This window comes from Propithecus coquereli, unplaced genomic scaffold, assembly GCF_000956105.1.
Source record: "Propithecus coquereli isolate 6110/MARCELLA unplaced genomic scaffold, Pcoq_1.0 Scaffold9, whole genome shotgun sequence".
Lineage (NCBI taxonomy): Eukaryota > Metazoa > Chordata > Mammalia > Primates > Indriidae > Propithecus > Propithecus coquereli.
The window spans coordinates 11,016,165-11,028,420 of record NW_012155284.1 but is presented as its reverse complement, the minus strand read 5'-3'; the positions used below and the strand labels follow the sequence as shown (position 1 = coordinate 11,028,420).

At 39.4% G+C, this 12,256-nt stretch overlaps 1 protein-coding gene across 1 annotated transcript in view; it reads right to left on the bottom strand.

Moving 5' to 3' along the window:
• Nucleotides 1-6,457, bottom strand: part of CCDC125 (coiled-coil domain containing 125) — a 47,204-nt gene extending 40,747 nt beyond the window's left edge. The window contains exons 1-2 of the mRNA XM_012664497.1: nucleotides 6,438-6,457; nucleotides 692-1,015 (exon numbers count right to left, since the gene is read on the bottom strand). Of these exons, the coding sequence (XP_012519951.1) occupies nucleotides 692-1,001 (310 nt within the window). The 5' untranslated portion in view covers nucleotides 1,002-1,015; nucleotides 6,438-6,457. The remainder of the gene's footprint in view (nucleotides 1-691; nucleotides 1,016-6,437) is intronic.
• Between the last annotated feature and the right edge of the window lie 5,799 nt (nucleotides 6,458-12,256).

Here is a 12,256-nt window from a genome sequence, read left to right as displayed (position 1 = left end):
ATGATAAATTTAAATAAATTTTTTTTTTTTTTTACAATATTTGAGAATTTCATGACATCCTACAATAACTGGAAGCATCTATGTTCTGCCCAGAATACTCCTTTCCTAGAAAGCCGCCAGGCTTGCTCCCCGCTTCATTCAGGTGCTCAGAGGTTACCTCCTTAGATAGACCTTCCCTCCCCTTGGCCTGAAACAGTAGTGCCCCATCCCCACAGTCACCCACTATCCCTTCACTTACCACGGCCTGATGTTACACATCTGTTGATTTGCAGGTTTATTTTCTATCTCCTCTACTAGAGTATGACACCCATGACATTAGGGCCTTTGCCTATTTTGTTCACTGACATTATTCCCAGAAAGTAGACCTGTGCCTGGCACTTAATGTTACCCAATAAATATTTGTTGACTAAGAAAAAAAAAGTACATAACAAGAAAAAAGGTCAGTAACAACTTACTGATACCATTAACAAATATATATTATTGATGCTTAATAACTACTATACTTCAAAAGATGTATGATACTTAGAAATATAAACGTCAATTACTTTTGTACTATCATTGATCCCAAGAGGTGAATAAAAATAATTTCTAAAATCCACTATAGTTACCTATTTTCATGTGTTGGAAGGATTATAGCATTGATAAAATTCACAGAAGAAAGAAAGAAGGAGAGGAAATTTGGCATTCTTACCAGTGCTACTTTGTCTTCTGTAACTGGAAATTCTGGATCCTTGAGGGTATGTATCTTGCACGCTCTTATGTTTGGAATATTGAAAAATGCCTCCACTTCTTTCTTCCTCCTTTCTTGGCAATGGGGGAGCGCTAAAGTTCTTTCCATCTGATCTTTTTCTAGATGTAAGTAATTGTGAAATTTCCACTTCATAAATACCACCAGGTCTTCTTCCAAGGCCATACCCCAAATCACCTTCTGTCATGTCATCTTCTTCTGTTTCCCAGAGCTGCACCTCTGACTCACTTGATGACCTCACCACCTTGCTCATTAGCCAAATGCCGTCTTTATCATAAGGAAAAACAGGTTGTAGTTAAGAAAAATCGTAGTCAAGAAACCATCAGTAGATCCCACTTCTGGGTATTTACCCAAAAGATTTGAAATCAGTATGTTGAAGAGACATCTGCACTCTCATGTTCACTGCATCACTGTTCACAATAGTTAAGGAATCAACCTAAATGTCCATCGATGGATGAATAAAAAAAATGTGGTATATCTATACAATGGAATACTAGTCAGCCTTAAAAAAGAAGGCAATCCTGTCATTTGGGACAACATGGATGGAATTGGAAAACATTATGCTAAGTTAAATAAGCCAGGAACAGAAAGACAAATACCGTATGTTCTCACTTAGATGTAAAAATCTAAAAAAATTGAACTCAAAGCTCTAGCCCGGGCAACACAGTGAGACTCTGTTTCAAAAAAAAAAAAAAAATTGAACTCAAAGGAACAGAGAGAAGAATGGTGGTTACCAGAAGCTGGGAGAGTGGGAAAATTGGGAAGCTGATGGTCAAAGGGCACAAAGCCTGAGTTAGACAGGAGAAATAGGTTTTTTTTTTTCCTTTGAGAAATATTGCAGTGTGGTGAATACAGAAAATAATAATGTACTGTACATTTCAAAATTGCTAAGCCAGGTACAATGGTGCACACCTGTAATTCCAGCTACTTGGGAGGCTGAAGCAGGAGGATTGCTTGAGCCCAGGAGTTTGAGGCCAGCCTGGGCAACATAGCAAGACCCCATCTCTAAAAAAGAAAAATCACTGAGAGAGTAAATTACAAATGTTCTCACCACAAAAAATGATAAGTATTTGAGGTGATGAATATGTTAATCAGCTCTATTTAATTATTCCACACTATATTCATAAATCATAATAGCATTTTGTATTCCATAAATATATGAGGGGGGTCTTCAAAAAGTTCATTAAAAATGTGTATTACGAAAAAATTATACAAAGATTTCAAAAACTTTTTTGCCCCAAAATAAACTCGTACTAACTTGTAACATGTCTGAACGGAATCTAGTTTGAGGCAATAAGGATAAGATACCAGTTTGAAAAGCACTCCTATCAGAACAACATGAATTTTGCTATAATTGAAGCAAGAACGAACATCAAATTTATGGTGAAGCTTGGGTGAAAGAATGGTCAAATCATAGATGCTTTACAAACAGTTTATGAGGATGATGTTCCAAAGAAATCAGCAGTTTACAAATGGATAACTCATTTTAAGAAGGGATAAGATGATACTGAAGATGAAGCCTGCAGAGACAGACCATCCACATCAAATTGTGAGGAGAAAATTCCTCTTGCTCATGCCTTAATTGAAGAGGAATGACAATTAACAGCACAAACAATAGCCAACACCATAGACATCTCAATCGGTTTAGCTTACACAATTCTGACGGAAAAATTAAAGTTGAGCAAACTTTCCACTCGATGAGTGCCAAAATTGTTGTCCCCAGATTAGCTACAGAGAAGAACAGAGCTTTCGGTGGAAATTTTAAACAAGTGGGATCAAGATTCTGAAGCATTTCTTTGAAGAACTGTAAGAGGAGATGAAACATGGCTTTACCAGTGAGATCCTGAAGACAAAGGACAAGCAAGGCAATGGCACCAAGTGGTAGAGGTGGTCAGTCAAAGCAAAAGTGGATCGGTCAAGAGCAAAGGTCCTGGTAAAACAGTTTCTTGGGATGTGCTATGCATTTTGCTTGTTGACTTTCTGGAGGGCCAAAGAATGATAACATCTGCTTATTATGAGAGTGTTTTGAGAAAGTTAGCCAAAGCCTTAGCAGAAAAATGCCAAGAATAGCTTCACCAGCGTCCTTCTCCACCATGATAATGCTTCTCCTGGTTAATTTCATGAGAATTCTCTGAGGGAGAAAATCATTAGGCGTCCACTGTATAGTCCTGATTTGGCTCTTTCTGACTTCTTTTTGTTTCCTAATCTTAAAAAAGTCTTTAAAGAGCACCTATTATTTCTCAGTTAATAATGTAAAAAAGATTGCATTGACATGGTTAAATTCCCAGGACCCTTAGTTCTTTAGGGATGGACTAAATGGCTGGTATCATTGCTTACAAAAGTATCTTGAAGTTGACGGAGCTTATGTTGAGAAATAAAGTATACATTTTTAATTTTTTTCTTTTAATTCAATTTTTCCACAAACCTGTTTGTTTGTTTTTAGAGTCACGGTCTCACTCTGTCACCCCAGCTGGAGTGCAGTGGTGTCATCATAGTTCACTGCAACCTCAAACTTCTAGGCTCAAGGGATCCTCTCACCTCAGCCTCCCAAAGTGTTGAGATTATAGGCATGAGCCACTGGCTCAGGCATCAGGACATTTTAGATAAGAAAAGGTCCAACCCCTTATTTCAAAGATTACTGTGAATTGCAGGGAATCAGGAAAGGCTTTTAATAAATCCAATAATCCACTGATCAGGATAAAGCACCTCTGCCTTTGCCAAGGAACAGAATACTCTTTTTTTTTTTTTTTGAGACAGAGTCTCGCTTTGTTTGGCTGGAGTGAGTGCCGTGGCGTCAGCCTAGCTCACAGCAACCTCAAACTCCTGGGCTCAAGCGATCCTACTGCCTCAGCCTCCTGAGTAGCTGGGACTACAGGCACGTGCCACTGTGCCTGGCTAATTTTTTCTACTTTTTTAGTTGTTCGGCTAATTTCTTCCTATTTATAGTAGAGACGGGGTCTCGCTCTTGCTCAGGCTGGTCTCGAACTCCTGAGCTGAAGCAATCCTCCCACCTCGGCCACCCGGAGTGCTAGGATTACAGGCGTGAGCCACCGCGCCCGGCTGAGAATACTCTTTTTGATATAAAAGGTTATAAAGGAAATGGTTCCATTTACATATGCCTAAGGGCAATACAAAATTCAGAAAAGTCTCTGAAAAACGCGACTTCCAGCGACTAAGAGCATCCCATGTTACAGTACGCTTCCTACCTTCTGCCTCTGCCTTCTCAGCCCTTTATTCACTTCAGGAGTTCAGGGCACTTACAGTCTCTCCTACAGCTCCACTGGGTTCATTTTCCATTTCTGTACAGACATAATTAGCAGAGGTTTTATATCTGGGACAGTGAATAGGTGGGAGGGAAGACAGTGCCCCTCCCTCCTTCTTTTCCTCTGTTTCTCAAATCATACCATCTGTGTTCAAAACCCTCCCCTGTTTTACAAGTCAATCACAGTAAAAACCAAAGCCCTTTCAATGTCCAAAGGCCCTACACTCATCTCTGACCTCACTCCTATATATATTTTTCCTATATACATACCTATCATATGGTTTAATTTATAAATTAGGCACAGTAAGAGATTAACAACAATAACAATGCAGAACAATTATGACAATATACTGTCATAAAAGTTATGCCAATGTGGCCCCTCTCTCTCAACATATCTTACTGTATGTAATATTTTCGGACTGAGGTTAATCTCAGGTAACTAAAACCTCAGGAAGCAAAAGCGTGGCTTAGGGTGGACTATTGGATTTGTACAGCTGGTTCCTCACCCTCTCTTGGTCTTTACTTCAGTGTCACCTTTTCGGCCAGGCCTTTCCTGCCATGCCATCTAAAACTGCAAACTCCTCTCTATTCCACGTCTCCGTTTTCTTCTTCTAGTGCTCATGACCTTCTAACATACTCCTCCATATTTTACCTATTTTTCAAATTACACCACTAAAATGAGGGCCAATAAAAAGGGGGAAGGTAATACAAAAGTGGGAGTCTAGCGAAGTGGAAGATGGCTCAGGCTTGCCTGGGATGCATCCCAATAGGGAGGGCGGCCTGAGCACCTCCCACGGAGCCCAGGCCTCGATGGCCTGGGGTAGAATCGGAGCTCTGTGAGAGGAGCAGGTTTTGTCTGTTTGGTTCATCGCTGTATTCCCAGGGCCTAAAGCAGTATTTGAGACATAATCGACGCTCAGTAGAGACATCTTTAATAAATGAATAAAGGAAGGAATAAACAAATAAATACAGTTGTCCCTCAGTATCCCAGGGGAGCTAATTCCAGGTCCCTTGGGATACCCAATTCTGCGGATGCCCCAGTCCCTTCTATAAAATGACATAATGTTTGCATATAACCGAGGCACATCCTTCTGTCTACTATAAATCATTCTAGATTATTAATAATATCTAATACAATGCCTATACATCACTTTATTTGTGTGGATTCAGCACAATACCCAGCAATCAGCAAATTCAAGTTTTGCTTTTTGGAATATTGTGGAATTTTTTTTACAAATATTTTTGATCATAGTTGGTTTAATCAACTGATGTGGAACCTACAGAGATCCCATTCGACCTCAAGTCATCCAGAGCAGGTTGGGATCTACTGCACTTGCTTCTAGGGCAGAAAAACAAAATAGTCTCCCCAGAAAGGCTCCATACTAGATACTGTGGGGTTACTGCCTGCCCTTCTTCCAGCAGAAAATGTCTCCTGGCAAAAATGCCTACAGAGAAATCACCATCACTGAGCCCTCCTCATAGGGACACCACCACAGTCACCTACCTGGTGACAGTAAAGTAGCTGGGGAGCAGCCGAAATGCTCAGCCCATCCCTGCAGTACACAGTTCAGTTAAGAGAGGCTTTTGCCACCAGGCATTTCAAAACAGCTGCTTTGGGTAGCTGTTTAGAAATATTTCATCCTGGCGGGATGTGGTCACTCATGCCTGTAATCCCACCATTCTGGGAGACCAGGGTGTCAGGATTGCTTGAGGTCAGGAGTTTGAGAAATAGTTCATCCTTTTCTCAAGGGTCATTAAAAAAAAAAAAAAAACAGGCTGGGAGCAGTGGCTCACACCTGTAATCCTAGCACTCTGGGAGGCTGAGGTGGGAGGATTGCTTGAGCTCAGGAATTCAAAACCAGTCTGAGCAAGAGTGGGACCCTGTCTCTACTAAAAATAGAAAATTTAGTGGAGCATGGTAGTGCACACCTGTAGTCCCAGCTACTTGGGAGGCTAAGGCAGGAGGACCACTTAAGCCCAGGAGTTGAAGCTGCAGTAAGCTATACTGTCGCCACTGCACTCTAGTCAGGGCAAAAGAGCTAGACTCTGTCTCAAAAAAAAAAAAAAAAGCGTATGGTCAGGATTAGGCAGGCAGCAGAGAAGAAAATGGAATTGGTCAATACAAGGGAAACATGCCGTAAGAGGAAAGAGTAAGCAATTTCAAGGTTAGCTAAGAATATTTGTCAACACACCACATATTCAGGCACCATGGGTATATCTTCCTGCTACTCAGGGTTTAATATAATGAATTTTCACATGGTCCAATGCTCTACTGTTTCTTAAAATGTAACTTCAGGGACTGGTGGCTGTGTACCCTCCCACTTTTTATATGCTAATAGTAATATTAATACATAATACAGTACAAATTAAACTTCACTTTTAGAAAACAGTACCTCTAAGAAAGTGAAAATATTTAAAGTTACTAACCTTCAGCTGGGCACTCTGGTTCACGCCTGTAATCCTAGCACTCTGGGAGACCGAGGCGGGAGGATCACTTGAGCTCAGGAGTTCGAGATCATCCTGAGCAAGAGTAAGATCCTGTCTTTATTTAAAAATAAAGAAAAAAAATAAAGTTACTAACCTTCTATTCAACTAGTTTCACGTATTCAGTGTTGACAACCCAGGCGTAGCAGGATATGTAACAGAGAAGGCACTGATTCAGGAGCTCTGGGTTCAAACTTCACTCTACCACTTGCCACTCTTTGTTCCTGGGCAAGTCATTTAACTTCTCAGAGCCTGTTTTATCTCCAAAATAGGTTTAAGCATAACTACTCTGTAGCATCATTTTGGGCACCACTGATAAGTTTTGAAATCAACTACAGTAGCCAAATCAATGTTTATTGCATTTGAAATTGAGTATTACTTTCTTCAATTGTCAAATGAAACGAGGGGTTTAGATTTTTTTGGTTGTTTAGAGCTCTAAAATTTTTTCTTTTCTTTTTTTTTTTTTTGTGGGACAGAGTCTTTCTCTGTTGCCTGGGTCAGAGTGCAGTGGCGTCATCGCAGCTCACTGCAACCTCAAATACCTGGATTCAAGCTACTCTCCTGCCTCAGCCTCCAGAGTAGCTGGGACTACTTGGCATATGCCACCACACCCAGCCAATTTTTCTATTTTTTGTAGAGACGGGGTGTCGATCTTGCCCAGCCTGGTCTCAAACTCCTGGCCTCAAGCAATCCTCCTGCCTTGGCCTCCCAGAGCGCTAGGACTACAGGTGTGAGCCACCGGGCCAGTCCTTGTGCCTTTTTAATAGTCCTTACTTCCTACCTGACCCAGGGTTTTATTGCACAGGCTAAACTGTGCATCCTCTAGTGCAGGGAGTGTGTCTCATTTAATTATGCATAACAGGAGTTCCAAAGATACTTGATGGATGGAATTGAAAGAAAAAACAGATTCTTGCCTGGAAAAGTTGGGCTAGAAGACTCTATACCCACTATTACCCACTAGCCTGACAACTCTGCCTTAGCAAACAAGTTGGTCAAACAGACACCTAATTCCTGCCAGGCTTAGCAAAGAGGAACTAACTTGAGCACTCCCCTGGTGAAGAATGGCTTGTTTCACTTTGCTGTAGGATTTTGTTTTTTAACTTTTCATTTTAAAATAATTTCACATTTATATTAAGTTGCAAAGATAGTACTAGGAACTCCCAAATTCCTCTAATGTTAACATTTGTGTACATTTATCAAAATCAAGAAATTAACATTGGTACATGCTATTAACTAAACCACAGACTTTATTAGGATTTGCTCAGTTTTTCTACTAACGTTCTTTTTCTGTTCCAGAACCCAAACCAGGATACTACATTGCATTTAGTGAGCTGTAGTTTTAAGGCTCAAAAATAATAGGAAAAACAAAACAAAACAGTAAAGTTGGAAGGAAGAGAGAGAGAGAGAGAGAGTCTCTGAAATCTATTTCTTATTTTTTCATTATCGGACGAAGCCATTAAACTGGTATGAGGCGAAAGGGGGTCAGTTTGTAAGCCTGTCCAGAACCTGCGGAGTTTCCACGAATCTGAGCACACCCTCGCCCCGATCCTCCCCACTCCTCGTTCCCATCTGCCAGGTCTGGCCCCGGGTACCCTGCCAGCATCCATCACGATGACTGGAGCCCGGAATCTGACTACGGGAACAGCCCCTTCGAGCCCCCAAATCCCCGCGCCCCCTCATCCTCTTTGCGCGCTCACCTGACGGAGCCTCCTCTTCCTGCGCGTGCGCCGCTGCAGCTGCCGTCGCCGCCGCGCGTCCTCCCGGCCACGTGACCGCGTGGTCAGCCCGACACCGGAAAGTCTCGCTACGCAGCTGGCGTTTACATTGCGCGGCCTCCCTGCGTGACTGTGTGCAGCCTGATGTTACTTCTGTGAAACTCCAGAGCCCACTACGGTAACAGACATGCAAATAATAATGTGAAAACCAGAACAAGACGGGGTATGTGTTAATTCATATAAAATTAAATGGTTCAAACATTAAGTCTCTACGAGTCCTGTAAGAGAAAGATGGGGTCTGAGCTGAGGTTCAGAGGTCGAGGCGGACCTTGAAAAACACTTTCAGAACTAAGAAACCAGAATAGCACCGTAGGCCAAAGAAACTGTTAGAGCAAAGGCGTGGCAGGGGGAAAGAACAAGCGGGAATGGCCCTGTGACCCTGGAAAGCTGTTTCTGGGGACGACCTATTCCTGTTGATTTCCCGAGAGGAACGCTACATCCCTCTAACCCCATCAAAATGTGCTGGGTCATCAAACTTCATTACCTTGGTGAAACAATTTTGTTATTATTTCCTAATATCCAATACCGTTGGGATAACAAGTGAGTTTGTAGTGGTCAAAAAACTTGGCTGGGTCTAAAGATTACTCTGGTTTAGAAAAAAGAGAACTAATAAACCCTTTCCTCACAATAACAAATCTCTTTATTGTTTAAGAGTAACATAAAAGATCAATATACTTACAATTTTAAAGTCAGTTTGCTCAATACCTATTATGGTAAGGAAAACACATTAAATAGTTTTTGCAAACCAAAAATAATTTTTCTGCACTTAAAACTTTGACTTAACTATTTAAAATGGCAGTATTTACCCTAAAAATATTTCAAGGCTCCTCCTCCCCAAAAAACTTTAAGATAACCCTGTTTTCTTTGTCAGAACTTTTCCAGAAGGCAGAACTTTAACGACATGCATATAGAAGTTATTTTTTAAAAAAGACATGTGCAATGTTGCTAAAGTATTGCATAACAATACATACTGAATGTCTTTAAAAACTTGTATCTACAATTTGAGTACATTTCAAATCTGATGTGTGTTTTTTAACAGCTTTATTGAGATATCATCCACATACCATACAATTTAAAGTATGGCTTTTAATGTATTCACAGAACTGTGAAACCATCACACAACCAATTTTAGAACATTTTCATCCTCCCAAAAAGAAACCCTCTACCCATTAACAGTCACAATAATTTCCCTTGAACTTCCTTAGCCTAAGACAACCATTAATTTACTGTATGTCTGCACATATTTGCTTCTTTTGGACGTTCCATGTAAATGAAATCATACAATATTATGGTCTTTTATGACTAATGACTAATGTTGAGGATCTTTTCATGTACTTATTGGCAATTTGTATTATCTTCTTTGAAGAAATGTGTATTCAAATCCATTGTCCATTTTTCAACTGGGGCTATCTTTTTTTGATTGAGTTGTAAGAGTTCTTTATATGTTCTGGATACTAGACCTTTATCAAATACATAATTTGAAAATACTTTCTACTGTTTTTGTAGGTTGTCCTTTCATATTCTTGATAGTGTCTTTTGAAGCACAAGAGTTTATTAATTTTGATGAAGTCCAATTTATCTATTTTTTCTTTGGTTACTGGTGCCTTTGGTGTCATATCTAAAAAGGCTTTGCCTAACCCAAGGTCATGAAGATTTACTCCTATATTTTCTTATAAGAGTTTTATAGTTTTAGCTCTTACATCACAGATCCTTTAGAGTTAATTTTTGTGTATATGTAAGGAATGATCCATCTTCCTTCTTTCTGTGTAGTTAGCCAATAGCTCCAGCGTCATTTGTTGAAAGGATTGTTCTTTCTACATTCAATTGTCTTAGCATCCTTCCCCTCTGCTACCCTCCCTCTGCTCAGGCTCCCCAAAATAAAAAAAAAAAAAAAGAAACACACACACACAATTGTCTTAGCAACCTTATAAAAATAAATTGGTCATAAATATAAGGGTTCATTTTTGGTCTCTCAGTTCTATTCCATTAATTGTTATGTCTATTGTTATGCCACTACCAGCTGTCTTGATTACTGTAGTTTTGTAGTAAGTTTGGAAGTCAAGAAATGTGAGTTCTATAACTTTGTTTTGGCAGTTCTGAGTACCTTGAATTTCCATATGAATTTTAGGACTAGCTTGTCAATTTCTGCAAAGAAGCCAGCTGGGAATTATGATATGGATTATATTAAGACTGTAGATCAGCTGGCAAGTATTGCTATCTTAGCAATATTAAGTCTTCTGATGGATGAACATGAGATATCTTTCCATTTACTGAGGTCATCTTTAATTTCTTTCACCAATGTTTTGTAGTTTTCAGAATACAAGGGTTTTACTTCTTTTGTTAAATTAATTCCTAAGTATTTTATTCTTTTCAGTGCTATTGTAATTGGATTTTTAAAATTTCATTATTATATTTTTCATTTCTATCATATAGAAATACAATTAATTTTTGTATATCGATCTTGGATCTTGCTGAATTTGTTAATTTTTTTTTTTTTCTTGAGACCAGGCCTTGCTTTGTCACGCAGGGTGGAGTGCAGTGGCATGATTATAGCTTACTGCAGCCTCAAATTCCTGGGTTCAAATGATCCTCCTGCCTCAGCCTGCCAAGTAGCTGGGACTATAAGGTACACCACCATGGCTGGCTAATTTTTGTTTTTTTTTTTGGAGACAGAGTCTCACTCTTTCGCCTGGGCTAGAGTGCTGTGGCGTCAGCCTAGCTCACAACAACCTCAAACTCCTGGGCTCAAGCAATCTTCCTGCCTCAGCCTCCCAAATAGCTAGGAATATAGGCTTGTGCCACCACACCTGGCTAAATTTTAAATTTTTTTGTAGAAATGGGATCTATGTTGCCAAGGCTGGTTGAACTCATGGCCTCAAGTGATCCTCCTGCATGGGCCTCCCAAAGTGCTGGGATTACAGGTGTGAGCCACAGCACCCAGCCAAGATCTATATATTCTGAGATGATACAATTTCCAGATATATTAAATGAAAAGGAAGGTTACAGAACTGTGTGCATGGCATGCTACTATATTCTTTTTATAAAAAAGTACACACGTATACACACATGCTTTGAAGGCATAAAATCTCTGAAAAGATGCAGCGACAGTGACATTATTTACTAAAGGGAGAGGAACCTGGGATACCTCGGGAAAGGGTGGCTCTTTTCTACCTTTTGAATTTTGTATAGAGTGCAAGTATTACCACTTTCTTTTTTTTTTAATTTAAAGAAAGAAAAAAAGGGAATACTCTGATGCTTTATCTTTAGTTTTATTTTAAGAGATCATCTCCATTTTCTTTTGTAATAAACTGAAAAGATATCTACCCATTTGGTCATATTTATTTATTCTTTAGCAATTGAAGCTTTAAAGGATAACAGTTTTTACTCTCATTCCTTGATAATATTATATTCATTACATTTCAGATGTTTAGCTTTCTCACAGAGAAAAAGAAACCCAGGCATAAACCTTTAAACTATCCACCTACTAGTCCTGTAATACAATTTTAATAGCAATACTGATATGTAGACAATTTCTATGATGTTGGCAGAGATATCAACAAGAGTGATTTTAAAGTGGCTAGTCTTGTCAGTCAAGAGTTATGAACTTTCACCCACTGCTCAATCCATTTCAAGATCTGATTTATATTACTTTCTAGCTCTTCTGGGTTATTGCTGGGCAGCTCATGGACGATTTCTTCGTTATAAGATGCTGCGGCTTCTTCATAAAGAACTTGAAAAATCTCACACTCAATATTGTCTTTTAATTTCTTCTCATTGTAACCCCTAGAAGGCAAAAAGAGGTTAAGCAAACTAAATGACATTAACTGGAGTTTTAGGAACATACCAGAAATTGGACATTTTTGAATACATAAACATTTACACAAAAATACTTCTCACAGTCTCTTTACCTAGAGAAAACAGACTGGCATCTAAGAGTTTCTTGACATGAAGGCTAAACTAAGGATTCTTTTTTTTTTTTTTTTTTTT